Genomic DNA, 17757 nt, shown 5'->3' with positions numbered 1-17757 from the left:
TGGTTATCAGTGCTCCCTTCCTATTATTGCCTCGTTACAGTTACCGTATCCCCATTATTACCTTCTCTATGTTCAGTATCTTATTCCCATCACCTAAGGTATCTTATCTTCTATTATAGCTATTCCCAGTATATTATCCCCTACTGTCATTTTCACCCCATTAGCCAAGTCCTAATTATCGCACTCATGCCAGCAGCATATCACTGAATACCACATTCATTTCAGCACCCCATTCTCCTTCATTCTTCACGATCTCCCAAGCCATTCTCCAGTTTCCTCTCCACAGGTTTCCCTTTCAATCTCCTCCTTTGACTTCTCCCTACTCTGTCTATTCTTCCGCCCTTACTTTCTCCGCTCTCTGTTCACACACGTCGCAGACTCTTGCCTTCTGAACAAGCGACTACTCATTCCTCGAAGTCCAGTCAGAATATCAGTCACTCTGATCACTTGCCACACCGTTCTTTTGACACATTTCCGACCGATCGATACCATGCAACCGTTCTTCCGCTCATTACAGTTTAAAGTGCTTCCTCGAGTATCTATTAGTACGTCCAATATTGTCGCGGCATGACGCGTTCGGGAGAGCCATCGAAAATTCAGTCGCTCAGCCGTACGAACCGTTGATTTTATTAAGCTCTAGGACCCTCGTTCCTCCGTTTCCACTAGCTAACTCGACATCAAACGCCACCGAAAGATGCCTCGCTTCCACCCACGTGACCCCGCCGACCTATCGGAGTCGCCAGTTCCCACCATTTGCAAGATTAAATTATTTCAAAACCCCCAAGAAAGTGATCGAATCAGCCCCGACGTTACTTCATTTGCCCGATGCCCATTGGGGATTCGAAAGCCATGAATGGACCACAAGTCTGTCCAGCCTCGAAACGCTTCGCATCCCTCGGCTCAGAGGACAGCCTGGCCTCTCGGAAATCGATCGTCCCCGCGAGAAACAACGACAGGAAGGTATTAAAAGTTGCAGGGATAACAAAGGCAAAGCGCCACGCCAGCGTGTCGCCTTGTTTACACGGCACTTAGCCTCTCAGCTTCATCCAAGATAGACAGCGGATTCCCTCAGGGCTCGTCGGAACTTCAAAGCGTTAATGGCGACCAGTAGAACGTCGGTGGGCGCGAAACCTGGAATATTTCCCCGTCGGCGTTCTTCTCCGCGAAAGTGGAAGGTCAATCGAACGTCTTGAATCAATTGACATTTCCGCGCGGAGTGAGGCAGGAAGTCGCTAATGGCATGCGACACGACGATCCTCGAACGCGAATCTTGCGTTCTGCTATTGGAGCGTGACTTCAGCCCTGTATTGGTATCTCTCGGCACAGTTCGCCCCCGTCTCTCGAAACAAAACGCTTTCGGATAAGGAGTTCCTTCGATTCGAAAGTCATGTACATTTCATCCGTGAAACAGCGCTTCCTCCGGATCATTGATTCTGGGAAACAGGAAAGGAGTCTCTACGTCTGTTCTATCCGCTTTATTTTATACGATCCGCGCGGATTCCAAACAGTTTTCGAAATCGACGGCTGGCTAGGGATTTCTTCATCCTTCGGTAATTCTCACGCCTCGTTCCCTGCTCTTAGATCGCTTCCTTCGAGCGTCCTGTCTTTATCGAGGCTCCAATCACCCTGGAATAGTTGCGTTTCCTGGTTTCTTGTGTACCAAGGTGTCCAGAGCAGGCGTGAGGAGAATACAATCACAGAGACTCGTGTGGAGGATATAGAATCTTGAAAGGAATTGCGGTTTCCTGAGCAGTATTTTCTCTTGCCCTTTTTACTACCCCTCCACGGTTTATTTCTCGCCAAAATACGCGCCTGCTCTCGTAGGAATTTTTGATACTCGCGGATGAATTTTTCGACCCACCGAAAGCGCGATCGGCCACGAATCCGCGTATTTCATTTTCCCTGTTGGAGCGTGTTTCGCAAATACGGGGGCGTGAAACGTGTAACGAATGCCAGATGGAATTTACCCTGCAGATATAAATATTGGCGAGAATTCTGGATATCCGCGCTGGGGTATCGCGATACATCGAACCAGTGCGATGGATATTGTTGATAAGCTCGCGCAAACGAGAATGCGCGAGCGCCGCGTCTCGGTTTCAGCTATTTTTATTCATTACCCTCCCCGCCAGCGCGAGACGTATTTGGACAGAAGTGCACGAAATGAATCTCCGGCTTGTCTGGTCGTTCAAAGTATCGATCGGTGCATAACACACCGCAGAATCTATTAATGTGTCTCGCGGTATCGTCTCCTGAATCTTGAGGGCAGATTGAATTTTGCGCCCCCACTGTGGGCCAATGGTTACTCTTATCTTCGAGAGAGAAGTTCCATTGTGTAGGCATAAATGTTGCGTTTACTCCTTCATTTCAATTGCATGAGTTTGTTTCTATAACCACCCGCTATTCCTCTTTTTAATGCACCTCCATTTCGACTGCCAGATTCGGAATCAATAATAGATGGCTCGCTTGATAATCTACATTTCCAATGAAATATGTTCCATCTGTGAAATGCTCAAAGTTTACAGAGATAAAATTTCTCGTTCTCTCGGATGGAAAGCAAAGATACGTTGCGCTATCCCGGACTCCATAATCGATTAATATTTTTTAAAATATGAAGTTCTAAAAGGAAACAACGTTTCATACTGTATGAATTCTGTGGGTGGTGCTTTTAACTGTAAACATTCTCAAAATATTAACGTTGATGTACATTACGAGCGGTATTATTTCTGCTTCCCAATTTCAATATTCCAACAAAATCGCTGATGCAGAGAACTCGGGAACTGGTGGTATAAGCAGAAAAGTGAGGGAATAAGCCAAAAATAAAGAATACAATTTATTGATGTCGCCTTTCGTTTTGTATTATAGAAAAGGCTGAGTCCGCCAAAGTATAATTTAGGCGCCAGAAGACCACGTAGTGAGAGGACCTTTCTACTTACAGTAGACAGAGTCAATGGTCAGGCAGACCGTCTACCTCCGTACAATATTCACACCTAATCAGAATTTTCCTCCATTTTTTTGAGGACGAAGTGCAATATGCAAAAACATTTTTCCATATCTTCGACATACTTTTCCACGTAGAGATATTTTTTTACTTGTAGAGTATTTGTCCATATTTCTGTGCCTTCAACTCAAATTCAATTATAAAAAAGGAGCTTTAATGCATAAGTTGATGAATTATTTGTTATGAAAGTTTAATTATTGACATGTAAGATCAAAAAAAAGTATCACATTTTTAATCAGAAGTCTTATCTTCAATAAATGATCTGAATCCTAAAGGCATAGAAATATGGACAAGTACTCCATAAGTTTTCCAATAAACCGAGGAAAAAATAAAGACCAAGGAATGCTTTCTTTCCAATGAAAGATGGCATAGAGGCAGAACGGGGAATGCTCGCGCGCTTTATCCAGAAATTTCTATCGTTCCGCGGCGTTGATTTAAATTTCTAATGACCAGTGGTCGAATATCGTACGACCAGAGGAGATTGCATAACTAAGTCGAAGGGGCGTGTACTCTGCAAGAGAAATGGTTCGCTGTACCGCTGTACGTATCAGCGTCGAATGCCGGGGAATTTCCGTGGCATAAACACAAAGCCAGGGGTGAGGGAAGAGAAAGGGAGAGAAATAGAGGGGGAGGCAAGTCACTCGATAAGGTACTTGCGAATTTCATGGTAACCGCGTTGTAACGCCAACCTGTGTCGTGTAGGTACGAGCCACGGGGAATAGTCGCGCGTTAAAACAGCCCGAACAATCGTTTAATTCCACTTAAACGGCGTCCCACGCTTTTGAAACTTTTCCTTCTTTTTCGCGCCCCGATTGTCCCGCCTGCGTATCACCGTCGAACAATTCCTGAGGAAAATACCCATACCGCGCTGAATCTTCGGGTTTTCCCCTTTTTCTCTCTCCTCTGCAAACATTATTTCGTGGTCCGTTTATTTGGTCTTCCCGCTGATTATTTCCGTCTCTGGATTATTTTTCCGGCCGACGAACATCTGCGCCGCCGTTTCAGAGCTGATAGAAATTGCAGGAGCTGCAGGATCCCGTTTCGACGAAGGTAAATCCTGTCACGCTTGGGGAGCTTGGGAATAGAGTGGGTCGGGTTCGCGGGCAGTGTGTTTAAATGCTACGCGTGACGCAAAAGGCGCGTCGATTGTGGAGGGTCATAGGGCTTACGCACATCGAAATTCTGATGTCACCGATCAAGGATTACCTCGACACTGCTCATGGCTCTCTTTGATCTGCCGCGTGTAAAATCCTGTGCCACGCAACACGAGTGGATGTGGATGGGAGACTTGATGAAAGCAAAATATGCTGCCGGGATTTACGTGCCACTTAAAAAGCTGCCACGCTGGTCTCTGGTACTATTTTCCAGGTGGCTTTTCAAACCGAACGATTACGCTGGAACGCGACAGTGAATGCTGCTGGAAAATAAAGGATCCCGGGCAGCTGGGTGGATGAAAAAATACTTTGACCTTATAAAAAATTCAAGTTACACCGTGTATCAGAGAGGCTAATATTTCTGATTGCGAATGCACGATACAATGGGAGTCCTGGCTGTGTCGCTAAAAGCGGCTCTTGGTATGACTTATTATGAAATTACTTAGGCGTCCCTGATGAGGGGGTTCTAACGAGTGTGTCTACGGAGAGGAATTGGGTCGATAGACAATTACCGAAGTTACCGCAAGGAAGATAGCTTCAGCTGTACGAGGACACTTTGGGTGTAGTCACTCATCCTTTCGCCGAGATTTGGCACAGCCGAATTTTATCTCGCGTTTTCGTGGACCACACTTTTACTCGAAAGACCCAGCCCTTATCTCTCACTCATCCCGCCACTTACAGTTACCAAGTATTCATGGTAGCCATCCGCATAATACACTCCCCCGGATAATAATCTGAAATCATTAGAACTTAATGACGAGCGCCTCGTAACTTTAATTGCTAGAAGTTGAAACTTATTCATATCTGCTTAATGAGATCGATTCAAGATCCGTCCTTCATTCATCTGTCACTAACGAGCGCCTATTGTTTCAGAGACCAGCCTCGACAACATGAACTCCAGCGGAGAGTCAGGCGGCACGATGACCAAAGATTACGAGGTGGCTGGCTGCGGTCCACCGGAAGAGGAAACAGGCTCGAACTTGCCGGTTTGGGAAGCCGCGGCCGCCTCCCTGACTCTGGGCTTCCTCGTGCTGGCAACCGTGCTAGGCAACGCGCTGGTGATCCTCAGCGTGTTTACCTACAGGCCGCTGCGAATCGTGCAGAATTTCTTCATCGTCTCCCTGGCAGTGGCGGACCTCGCCGTGGCGATCCTCGTCATGCCATTCAACGTGGCGTACCTGCTCCTAGGGAAGTGGATCTTCGGCATACATCTCTGCAAGCTGTGGCTCACCTGCGACGTGCTCTGCTGCACGGCCAGCATCCTGAACCTCTGCGCGATAGCCCTGGACCGATACTGGGCGATCACAGACCCAATTAACTACGCGCAGAAACGCACACTGAAGAGGGTCCTAGCGACGATAGCTGGCGTGTGGATCTTATCAGGCGCGATCAGCTCGCCACCCCTGGCTGGCTGGAACGACTGGCCAGAGGAACTGGAGCCAGGCACGCCCTGTCAACTCACCAGAAGACAAGGCTACGTCATCTACTCCTCCCTGGGCTCGTTCTTCATACCCCTGCTGCTGATGAGCCTGGTCTACCTCGAGATCTTCCTGGCGACGAAGAGAAGACTCCGCGAGAGGGCCAGGCAGAGTCGACTAGGCGCGGTGCAGTCCACCAGGCATCGCGAGGCAGATGACGCAGAGGAGTCGGTCAGCTCGGAGACGAATCACAACGAGAGATCGACGCCGCGAGCGCACGCGAAGCCTTCGTTGATCGACGACGAGCCGACGGAGGTGACGATAGGCGGGAACGCGACCTCGTCGTCGAGGAGGGTCGCTGGAGGCGGCACCGCAGCCACGACAACCACGGTCTATCAGTTTATTGAAGAAAGACAGAGGATCTCCCTGTCGAAGGAGAGACGAGCAGCGAGGACTCTGGGCGTGATCATGGGTGTCTTCGTCGTCTGCTGGCTGCCGTTCTTCCTCATGTACGTGATCGTGCCGTTTTGTCCAGCCTGCTGTCCCTCGGACAGGATGGTCTACTTCATTACGTGGCTCGGCTACGTCAACAGCGCCCTGAACCCGCTCATCTACACCATCTTCAACCTGGACTACAGGAGAGCCTTCAGGAGACTGCTGCGCATCCGCTGAAGCACTGTCGTCGGTCAGCTCGTTCGGAAACTCACCTCGTTCTCGTTGCTCGTGGCGGCAGAAACGACCACGCGACTTCGGCGTTCAGCCAGAATGGGTCGAAGACGAGTCTCGAGAGATCGAGATATATCCAGTTTTCGGGATCGAGGATCTCGCTCAAGGGAAAACGAGAGGGATTGGTCGGGCGAAGATTGGTGGAGTGATCGAAGCTTTCGTTTCTTCGTTCCTCTTCTGTTCGTTCAGATGGCTCTCGAAGATCTAGGAAGTTCTTGTTTTAATGCTTCTTTAGGGTTATCAGTTTTTCTTCTTCTGGGTGCTTCCTTATCGACTCCACTGAGTCTAGTATCCTTCGCAGAATCTGCTCGCAGAGATTACTGTCGGTTCCACTTTTTGCTCCTCTTATCATTAGACATCGATATCCCTCCAGCGGTCAACAGAGTTCTCATCCCTTCACAAGAAGTCGAAGAGCACCTCAGAGACCTTGTCTGAGCTCTCTCCCAGTTAACTGTTTATCGTCTAGCAAGGAAAGCCAGCTATATGCTCTGTCCAATGTACGATAAAAAGAGGATTTCCTTGACGGTCCAGGCAGGCTCCAAATCGCTTGATGTACCTGCTGATGCTCTTCTTGTGGAGGCTGAAGAAACGGACGCTGAAGTACACTCCCAGCTCGCTTTTCAACCAGCTAATACCTCTGCGAAAAGGTTCTCCATCGTCCCAGTCGAAGGATGCCAGCACGGATTCCGTTTCTTCACCGAGACTGCTTAACCAAAGTAAATCTGACTATGTGATCTCGTTTAATTAAGATTCCTTAATCCCTTGGAAAAGCTAATAAATCGCTTGAAATTCGAACGGAAAGAAGTCGCAGGCTGGATCGCTCCACAGCCGTTCAATCGTTCCCTTTTCTTGGCTGAGGTTGCTCTGAGTTTCGATCACGATAATGCATCGAAAGTAGATCGGATCCAATCGGTGAATGCTCGATCATGAGCCATCGAGGAGAATCTCGACCCGCTTCGACAGGCACGATCGAAGCGCACAGTGGTTCGTGTCTGGCAGCAGAGTTGATCGTTCCATTTTCCCAAGGAACCTCGCCAGTGAAACAGCAGTCCATCAAAAAAAGGGGATTCAAATCATCTCTGGTGGATCGATGGAAGTGCAGCATTGAATCTTCCAAGTTTCCACCGCTAGTCTGTCAGCGTTTTATCTCTGGCACTGCGAAAGGTCACGAGTGAATTTGAAACTTTCCTGATATGAAATCTCGCGAGATTGTAAAGTTTTATTGATATAAGGATCGAGGCGAAGGGAGAAAGGAACGATCAGCTGAGAAGCGTTTTGAGACACGAGGCGTTTAAGGTCTCTCTCGTCGGCGATCTTCGATACAGGCGGAGCGACTCGCGTTTACGGATAGGAATTTTCTACGAAATCGACCAAGACTCCGCGTTAAGACGTTTTAGACGATAGATTTACGTATCCTAGACGGTCACGTGCACGCATTGTATCAAGGTTCTTCTAGCTAAGGTCGTGGCCGTAGGTGAATACCATCGCTCGACCTTCTGTCGTCTTATAATGGCAGAAAATGAGCCGAAGGATTTATTCGTGGAACAATGAAGAACGGTTACCCTCCTCTCGATGGCCGATGATCGTTCTCTCGAGTGGTCCTCGTGAAAGAACGTTTTGTTTGATGTCAACTGTTCGCAACCTCGACGCTCAGCCTTCCTTCCTTTAAAGAAACGCCTCGATCCCATGGTCACTCTGACAGCAGATCAAAAGCCTTGCCATGAGCTAACAGAGTCAAGGTCCCCTCTTTCAAGAAGAATCGCCTTTCAATCGCGTTTCTATTTCACCTTCGATCATCTACCATATTAACAATCTTCAAGGGAAGCTTTTTCCTTTTGAGCTCTCCGAGTTCCAATATGGCAAACTGTTATTCGCTCAGATTCATCGCTAGATATTCTATATTCTTCGCGAAATGCCCTTCAAGTGTGGAATTCGAAATTCCCTGTGCATTATACGAGAAACGTGGCACGATTTCGTATCGGTACAGCGGAGAATCGATAGCCCGTGAAACGAAACCGTCTTTTCTCGAAGAGTAGTCGTTCATAGGGCTCACGAGGAACTCTCTCGGGAGGGAGAACGCTGATGGGCCAAAAGCCAGAAGACGGAAATACAGTTCTTAGCAACGATAACGAGCGACAAGGCGCCCAGCGCGTCTTAAACGCGCAGCCAGGCGTACACCCACCCATTCATTATTATCAATCGCAAGTATTATGGTTGTGAATACTCGTAACAAAACTCAAGCGCTGAAAATAACTAGGGAAGCGTCGTTCACCTATTGACGAGGATGTCGACGTCTCGGTACACGTGTACACGCGCTACGTAAACCGGAAGAACGACGTCTCTGTATGAAATTATATTTAAGTCGCCTCCAGTCTTCTTACCATTGACACGCAATTGTACCGTGCACAGGATGGACGCGTTTCGCGCTAGCGGAATACAAACTTCGCTCCTGACGCTTCGACGCGCGTTGATGGACACGTTAATCCTTCCTCTGCTAAGGGTGACTTCAATCTGTGTCGTGCCAGTGGTTCTTAACCGTTTTTGTGCCATGGACCCTTTGGCAGAGTCTGCCAGAGCATTGGATTCTCAAGATATCGTGGGAATATTAAGAGATGGACTTTGAAAAGGAATATATTAATTAAATTGAAATGTGATTAATGAAGTACCGAGGAAACACCTTTAGGATGTCATGCCACGTACGCTTCTTCATTAACGCATTATATCTGGGAGCAGAGGTTTAGGTGCATACTCCCTCATCGTCTTTTCATGAGGTTCTTAATATGCCTTCTATGATCATTATCTTGTACGACAACTTAAAGCGCTCCTTCTGCACAAAAGTATCAGTCTCCTCGAATCAGACGCGTGGATGGTAAAGAGGAAGTCACAGAGCATCAAGATACCCAAGGAAATTGGTGGAGCAGTGACAGAGAGCCGGTCATGTGGTAATAAGTGGCAGTCGAGAGTACTACACTTGAGTGCGCCTATAAAATTGCTCCCTAGTGTAAGTGACAAGGCAATACGTTTAAGCAAACGAGATCGTCGCAGTTTGGTGTCAGTGCAGCCGTGTGAGAACCTTCCCTGGATTAAGAACCACTGTATTCTACTCACATTTGCATACGAACCTCCTCTCTCTATAATCAAAGTCACCCTTACGGAATCGCTACACTTCAGTCACATCGATACGCCGAGCTGGACGACTGTGCGCGACAGTGCGCGGACAGCTCGCAGGAGAAAGTTGAGTAATCGCGCGCCTCGAAGCGCTCGGAGTCGAATTAAACGAGTCGTCGATTAACGAGGGAACAGATGATCGCGCGGATAAGCTTGCGTTGAAACTCGACCTCGTCACCAGGGCACTCTATAATAAGGTTGTGATAAGGTTGTGACAACACGTTCGTAGCCGTGCTACGGACGACACAAGAAAATTTTTAATTATTAGGATAGACAAATGAACGTTACTTTATCCGTGGCAATGTCCAATCCGGCGCGAATTCTCATCCAAGAGGGGGACGGGAGGGAATTAAACGCGACGGTTGAATAGTTTTAATTGGACGTTGAAGCACGACCTCGAGGCCTCGCGTTCCTTTAATCCCTCGCTATATTTTCACGCTCGCCCCCGCCATTTCTCTTCTCCACGTTGTCACCGAGCCGAGCTCCCTCTTGTTCCATTCCACCGTCTCCTCTTTAAAAGCGAAACTCTTTTTCCCTTCATATCTGTCCTGTACCCTTTACCGCGGCAAATTGCATTAACGCGTCAGGGAATATTATGCCAGCTGGAGTTACAGACTCCTTCGGAACGCCCGTAAAACCAACCTCCACTTCCGCCCGTTGGCTTGCGAACGAGCAGCCAGGTGAAACTGTTATCGCGAGTTTGCTTCATCGTGTCCTTCGTGTTGATTTCCATGGATCTAGTTCGCTAATAAGCGCGAAGCGTGACAATGATCAGGATTAACTTGCTAACCAGCCAGCATTCCTTGACCAGGAACGCCCCCGCTGTGTACGGAATTGATTAAAGCCGAATTATCTCGTTTTGGTTGCGATGGATACTGTACAGGGCGACCCAGAAACACTGAGCTTTGGAAGCTTGCTCTATTATACTTGATTCAGGAATGGATACATAGGGAATACTTGCTAAACATAAACGTGATATTTAAATATATTCAAATTGTTATACAAATCACAATTTCAAGTAAAAAAAGGGAATTAAATTAATGACAAATAGCATAGATGATTAGTTCTCATGTGAAAATTAAAGCAAATGCATCGATATTTCTCCTTATGGTGGTGCAATTTCGATTATTGCTATTGTGTAGATGCTCAAGAGCAAAAAACATTTTCCATAGGAATTTCGTATATAATAGATCGCTTTCCCTGTTCTTTTTTTATTTTCCTTCCTATTGTTGCGTGCTTGAAGTTTCTGCAGCCCTTCTGTCGCGAGCTTTTAAATCGGAATGCGTCGCCCGCATCAAGAGGATGTTCGAAATTTTTCCGCAGCATTGCGCACTTTCCTCGTCAAGCAACGTGCCAAATGTGGAATAAAAAAAAAGACAGGAAATTTCGGGATCGTGAGCATTCGTTTCAACGGCCAGCGAAGTTTCCTGGCGTACGGTCGAACCGACCTCTGGACACGTTTTATTTTCCACGGAAGAGCGCGTTTCACGGCTGTTCCTTCTCGCTGAAATATCGAACGTTGAAACTGGAAGCCAGCCTCGCGTGTGCATTCCCGCGACCAGTCAAGAAATTAGCGTAATTGCGTTGAAGCAATCAGGAAGTTTTGCAAAGATACCTCGCTGGCATCAATCGGCCCGTTCCCTGTATCTTGACTTGGCCTGCTTTCTTTTCTACTAATTTCGCTCGAGAGCATTGTTTTCGAGTTTTCGCTCGTGCCGCGGCGATCGAATATTAAACTCGTACCACTGCGAGGGATCGAACCGCGTGCAAGCACTGTCGAGTGCAGGTTTCGAGCTGCGCCGAGTCCCATAAGTCTCGCTACCCATCTTTTCTCCCTTGGCTGCCTCCTTCCTTAACACAGAATTATTCCCCGTTGAGCGTGAAATCGAATTTCCTTCGTACTTGGCCCGATCCACGGGAGGATTAAGGCGATCCTAACAAAGCGTTTCGTATTCCCTCGAAATAATCGCTCGTACTTCAAAGTAATTGCTTCATATTTCCCCGAAGTGCTGTGTTCGTGCACCGTCGGGTCGTGGTTCAACTTACGCGCCGAGTTTCTCGGTTATTCTTGGATGGGAACTTCAGAGATGCGTAGATATATTATTGTACTATATTACAGATTACATGAAACGTTACATTACTTATACATTCGTATCAGCAGGTTGATTTTCAAAGAGCACCCCGCGGATCGAGCCGCAGGACATTTCCACTGTACCTTTGCATCTCGTTTCTGCGTCTCCATTTCCACCCTCTCCTTCCATCTCTACGTAATGATGTATTATTATGCTTTATGAGATCGACTGGGATGTCTATACCTGCTCGTGGGTTTCTCGCGACTGTTTTGTACGTTTTCGGCAAACTGCGAATCGATCCGCGAAGTGGTGCGATGGATCTTATATATAAATTATCATGTAATTGGGCCTGGTCGCCCGATCGAGAGAACACTACGCTAGATACATATAATATATACATAAATATTATATATATATACACACACATCTAGATATTAAACTAATACTCCATTGGTTGTGATTTACAAGTATAGAGCAATACAGGGGCTCGGGTCTCGCGATCCGAATCGCGCACGGAGCTTTCCTCTCCATTGAATTTCACGCGCTAAACGCTTTTCCTGTCGCCACGAATTTTCGAGAACACTCAAACATCCGCTGAACTTACCTGATTTGTACTCGTGTTTTACTTCAGAGGCGGGAAAAGCCGTTTATTGGAAAAAGATTAATAAGATTGATTTGATCGTTGAACATACTTTAAGAGTTTAGATACTTTAAGGCTTGAAGTACTTTATTACCGTTAATCGCGCGAACTGCTTGCGAACTTCTCGAATAGAAAATTTCTTGCGCGACGTTTCGACGAACCACATTTTTCTGTAACTAAATTTCGCAATAAGAAAGAGGTATATCCATACACACTGAAATTGTTAAAGTGAATTTAATGGACGCGAAACGAGTAGTTAACGAACTCAGTAATTCGACGCCCGCATTGAAAATTCGTCGGTTCCCCAGTATGACGGATCCTCCTCGATAACTTCTGACGAGCTTTCACTATATTGCACCGCGTGAAAATGCGGCTGATAAAACTCCCGCAGATCGGTCCCACAGAGCCGACGATTATTCATTAGCGAGCGAATCAAAAAAGAATTCCCTTCAATCCGGGCGCGCGGTCCAATTATGGAGGGATCGATTGATCCTCGGTCACTCGAACGCGCTCGAGTAATCGAGTGGCTTCCGTGCTCGGTGCTCACTGATTGTAGCTTTCGCTCGCGTTATTGCAACTCGTATTCGTTAATCTGCGGAATTTTCATAAATTTTAATCCCATCTGTGGAACTGTCGACGAGATTTTTCCGATATTAATTGTAAAATGAACGAGACTTGAACTGTGCAAGGAACATGGAAGCGTGTCGAACACGTTTGAAACGCGACGAAACGCTCGTTGCCGAACGAGCTTCCGTCGCCTGGGGCGAGGGAAAGAGAGGGTGAACGAGAGAGAGAGAGAATAAGAGAGAAAGAGAGGAAACGCTCCGGTTGCGTCCCGGAAACGCGAGCCATTGAGCGTACATGTGAGCCTGCCGCTTGAGTGTGTAAATATTAAAATAAACTCGATGAACAGAAAAAAAAACACGCATTTGTGTACGTGGAGCAGCATGCGGAGCGTAGGCGTGAATGGGCGAATCTGTCGCGATGCGACTGCCGATTGTGTATCTCATCCATCGCGCGGAGCGTTGTAACAGTGAATCTCTGCCGACGCAACAGTAGACGCACGAAATTTCGCGCGGCGTGGCGCGGCGCGGCAATTTCGACGCGGCCGTCTTTTCATCGTCCCGAATTCATTGCATACTTAGCCCGAATCCCTCCCAGAAGCTATTCCCGCTTCAATATCACCGGGCACCGTCGACCGTGAATCGTTTTAATTATTTTCAAGCCGGAAGCCGCGCGTCCCTCATTTCCATATTCTGTATACCGCGTCGGATTAACCGGCGACCCACCTGTACGCGGTTCTCGACCAATTTCACGAGCTTCGGTGCCTGTTTAACAGAGCGCCAGCTCTCGCTTAGCTCTCCCCGAAACTTGGGATCTCAGTTCCAAGCTTGAATTACTGGGGTCAATTAAAGCCGAGCTGGATTTTACATTTTATCAGATTCGAGTTAGGCGAATTCGTAACGGACATCGGTTTATTCTCATAGCCGGGGACGAGATAACGATAACGAAACTTTAATTAAGAACGTGGGGAATTCTTTGGGAGGCAGCTGGACCGAGGTAGATCGAGATCGGTGGAAAGAGCAGTCCCGTTTCGAGATTTCGTGCGTCTGCCGCGAGTGAAAAGTGAGGATGAAATAAAAACAAAAAATGAAAGAATATATATATACCCAGCGATACACCAGCATGTACCAGTAAAATGTGGAAACCCGTTTCGGGGTGTGATTAATCTCCTGAAAGCACCTCCAACCATTTTTCCCCGAGCTCGGTGCATACGCGTGCACGCTGGCGACTGGCTATTAAAGCGCGGGAATCCACGTTCTGGATCCAGGCACAGTTACGACGAATAAAAGCCTGCGTGTATTAAAATTTGCGACGGGCCCGTGGTATCAGAGCAAAACGCGCGAGTTTGAAATACACCCCCGTTATTATCCGAGCATCCACGAGCTCCGAGTCACGCGATGTTTTAATTCGATAGAACGATCTACTTTAGTTAAACCGTTCCAACTGTGTTCGCTGCCACGAGTCTGTTGTTAAACGTGATCGTGATGGACCGTTTCGAAATTTTCCCTTGCATAATTCGGATTTAATACAATGCCGCGCAATCGACGGCAGCAGCTTTCATAAACAGTAAACAGATTCGAATAGCAGCGGTTCAGGAACGAGGGATCTTTTCAGGGAAAAGTGTCGAATAAACGTGTTCGTTTGGCGCGCGTTCACGCGTTGCAGAGGATGATCGATGGATCCAGGACACGGCTGACGCGTCTAATCCCCCGCGGAGAGATTCGACGCCGCGACTGTCGCGCTTTGCTGCAATTTCGTTCGCGTCGGCTGCTGGAGTCGTCAAACAGACCTTCGATCTCTCCGATGTCGATATATTCCAGCAGGAAAAAGAAAAAGAAAGTATGAAATAAACATCGTCCGACAAAAATGCTTTCGTATTCTTGTCATATCTTTTAAATAAAACATAAGCCCGCGTTTATGCAGACTCTTTCTCGCCGTTTCCGCTCATTGGACGTACCAGCACAACGCCAGAGAGAAACACTTACAGCATCGTGTATTACTTCCGTTTACCTATTCTCTCTGTGCCTTCCCCTCGAAACTGGAATTCCGTGAAATTCTATTTTAACTAATACTGTTTCCATTTGCGAACGCAGTCTCTCCTCCAGCACAGATACAAGATTAACGGGCGAACGTCGGCCGAGGGAAAAAATTTTTAACGCGAACGCCAATATTTGCAACGTTTAAATAAGTCTAGCGGGGAGTTCATTCTCCTTGTTTATTCTCCTTTTCCCGACCGTTCCGACGGCTCCCTTCAGCCAGGGATTCATTTTTCGCGACGATGGAGGTCTATTTTTACACGTGGCACGCGTGCAAAAAGTTCGCTGTTGAAGCGCCTCGAGCTGAGGAAAGAAAGCGACGAAATATGCATATAGGGATGACCGTCGGTCGAATTCAATGAAAAATACATGAGCGCCGCTGCTGAGGGAAGAAGTTCGTTATCGAGGTAAGTTATATAATATGTGAGAATGGTGGCTACCACTTTAATGCCTCTGATTAATGCCTCGTGCAACGCGCCGCGATTTCTCTCGTTGTTTTTTCGACACGAGTCATTTCTAGTGTGTAAGTATCGCTCCGACGCATCGAAGCTGTCGGCGGATAGTTAATGCAGGTCGAGATTGCAGTGAAATACGATTAGAAAGAGTGTAATCTGGTATAACGCAGGACTTACGGAGTTTTGATAAAAATGATTGAAAAATCAATTTCACCGAGGCTGGCATGATACGTACTTGTGTTACTTAAGCTTTCAGTCGGCCTCGCAGACCTTGTTCCTTCAGGTGAAACAAGATTGAAACGATCTTGAATGCATAGGTAATGAATCAACCTGTTAGTATAGTGCACATGCGAGTAGTTTTTCAAAATATTTAGCTATCCCACTTTTAAAAAGTTGGTGAAAGATTATTGTGTCCCTTAAGAGTCATTAGGTAATACAAGCTACGTAACCCCGAGTCCATGGCACATCATTGTTGAGAACATTGTCCGTGGAAAATCTTAGCAAATATTGTTCGAAAACACTATTCACTTTGGACTGGATTCCTGAATGAAAAATATAGATACAAATTTGATAGTGTTGAAAAATGAATATGCATTAGTTTCTTTCGCGTACACATGTTGTTTCCTGTAAAGTTATAAATACAATCCTTGGAGCATTCATTCCTCAGATCCCCTTTCAGACTTCACTGAAACCTGCAGGTAGAGTAACTTAAGGGTATTCATACAACAAGCAGAGGACCTCCCTATTTCTCTGACCCTTGTCCCTTTTCACCCTGACAATGGAAAGTTCTTTTTTAATCCCTGACTTGTCCCTCATAGAATTACACTCTTACTCCTCTGGACAAATAAATATTTTATGTGGAAGAGCTCACAAGGGTAGACAGAAAAAGGGAAGTCCTCGTGCAAGTAGTTCAGCTCTGAAAAGGTAGAGTCACGCAAAGTGGCCCAAAGTTCGAAGAGAATTTCAAAGGGGATGAAATTCACGGGTAATCGGCGCAATCACGCAGAACGTTCGCATAATTAGGTGGAACGTTCGCGAATCGTTAATGGCGAGCATTAGGCATCGGTTCTCGAGGGCCACGCGAGCTAGAACGAACGTGCAAATCGCGATAGCAAACAGCGCGAGCTTTTCCCTTCCCTTTCGTTCCTTTTCGACCGCGGCACCCGCTGAAACTTTCCCTCGAGATCTAGATAGGTGCGTGGCTGCTCTTTCATTTTCGTTCCCGCGACCGAGAGACCGTTTTAATGACCATTGAAAGTGGACGCATATGCATGTAATACGATTTAGTTGGCTCCCTCCACGCCTCTTCCCCTGCTCGGCTTCTGACATCAGTCAAGCACGACTATTAGAAGTGGATGAAAGATGTCGAGGGTAGGATCAAACGCCTCGCTTTTGAAGGAGTTCCTCCCGCTCTATTTCCCCTTTTTTTCGCTTTACTTCAATTTCCTTGCTCAGCCCTTTGAACGCCGGTAATGGTATCCCCGTATCCGATACTTGCTTCTGACATCGTTCCGCATTAATTTCTCCCATAAAATAAGTGTGGAACACCCTCAAACGAATAAACGACCGGTTAAAATCGTTTAAAGGCGGCACTGATAAGCGGAGCAGTAAATAACTGATATCACGCTGAATCATAACACGAACGGGTTGATAACTAAGCTTTTATCTGGATCCCGCGTGGTCGCGAGCGTTAAGTGTGTAAAAATTGATTGCCAACGATATCGGTTTATTAAATTCGTCGATGCACATGCATACGGGCACGCGGCACGTTTATCAAGCGATTCTACCGCTGTAAATTGATAACAGCCCGATACTTATTAAACCTGCAATTACCGATCGATGCCATTTTTATTGCGACTGTTTAATCGGAAGATCGTCGAGAGATAATTGAAACGGCGCGGTCAATGAGCAAATTTGGGGAGCATCGATTTTTCTTTCCGCCCCGTCGAGGACATATCGGGAAACAGATTCGTTCGGGCAAATTCGTTGATGAAAACCATCCCTTCTGATGGACGAAGTAATCTCCTTCAATGACCTTCTTGTGTGTTAAGAAAAGCATCGCAGACGAAATACGTAGCTATTCTGTCCGAGAAGACACAAAGGGGAAATGAAAAATATACAAGGTACAGGAATAGCGAAACCAGTAGAATAAGTCCAAAGTCGGACATAACAAAGTCAGTAGAATAAGTACCAAGTCAGACATAGTAAAGTCAGTAGAATAAGCCCTGAGCCAGACACATTTTGTGTTAAATATTTTGGGCAGAAAATTAAATTTTTCAAGATTAAAATTCAAGATTATATGGTACACGTTTTGGGAGACAACAGGAATCCCCAATCAATCCTCGAATAATGAAATACAGTATTTATTAAAATAATTCCAGGTATGTCAGTTTCTTGTTCAATTGTGAGCAAAACACTGTACTGGGAAAGCAATAAGAGGGCACACACAGTGCTCGAAATTGACAGTGCGGTTAAGCAGTGTGGTTGAGGCAGAAACTGGGAGGCACTAAGGTCGTTGCACTATCA

At 46.7% G+C, this 17757-nt stretch overlaps 1 protein-coding gene across 1 annotated transcript in view; it reads left to right on the top strand.

Annotated features, from left to right (window-relative positions):
* Oct-tyrr (Octopamine-Tyramine receptor) overlaps nt 1-6363 on the top strand; it is a 40029-nt gene extending 33666 nt beyond the window's left edge. The window contains exon 3 of the mRNA XM_076388350.1: nt 5026-6363. Coding sequence (XP_076244465.1) covers nt 5043-6242 — 1200 coding nt within the window. The 5' untranslated portion in view covers nt 5026-5042 and the 3' untranslated portion in view covers nt 6243-6363. The remainder of the gene's footprint in view (nt 1-5025) is intronic.
* Nucleotides 6364-17757: the final 11394 nt, after the last annotated feature.

Source organism: Calliopsis andreniformis, chromosome 12, assembly GCF_051401765.1.
Source record: "Calliopsis andreniformis isolate RMS-2024a chromosome 12, iyCalAndr_principal, whole genome shotgun sequence".
NCBI classification, from domain to species: Eukaryota; Metazoa; Arthropoda; class Insecta; order Hymenoptera; family Andrenidae; genus Calliopsis; species Calliopsis andreniformis.
Note: the sequence above shows the minus strand (reverse complement) of the source record. Positions and strands in the feature narration are given on the sequence as shown.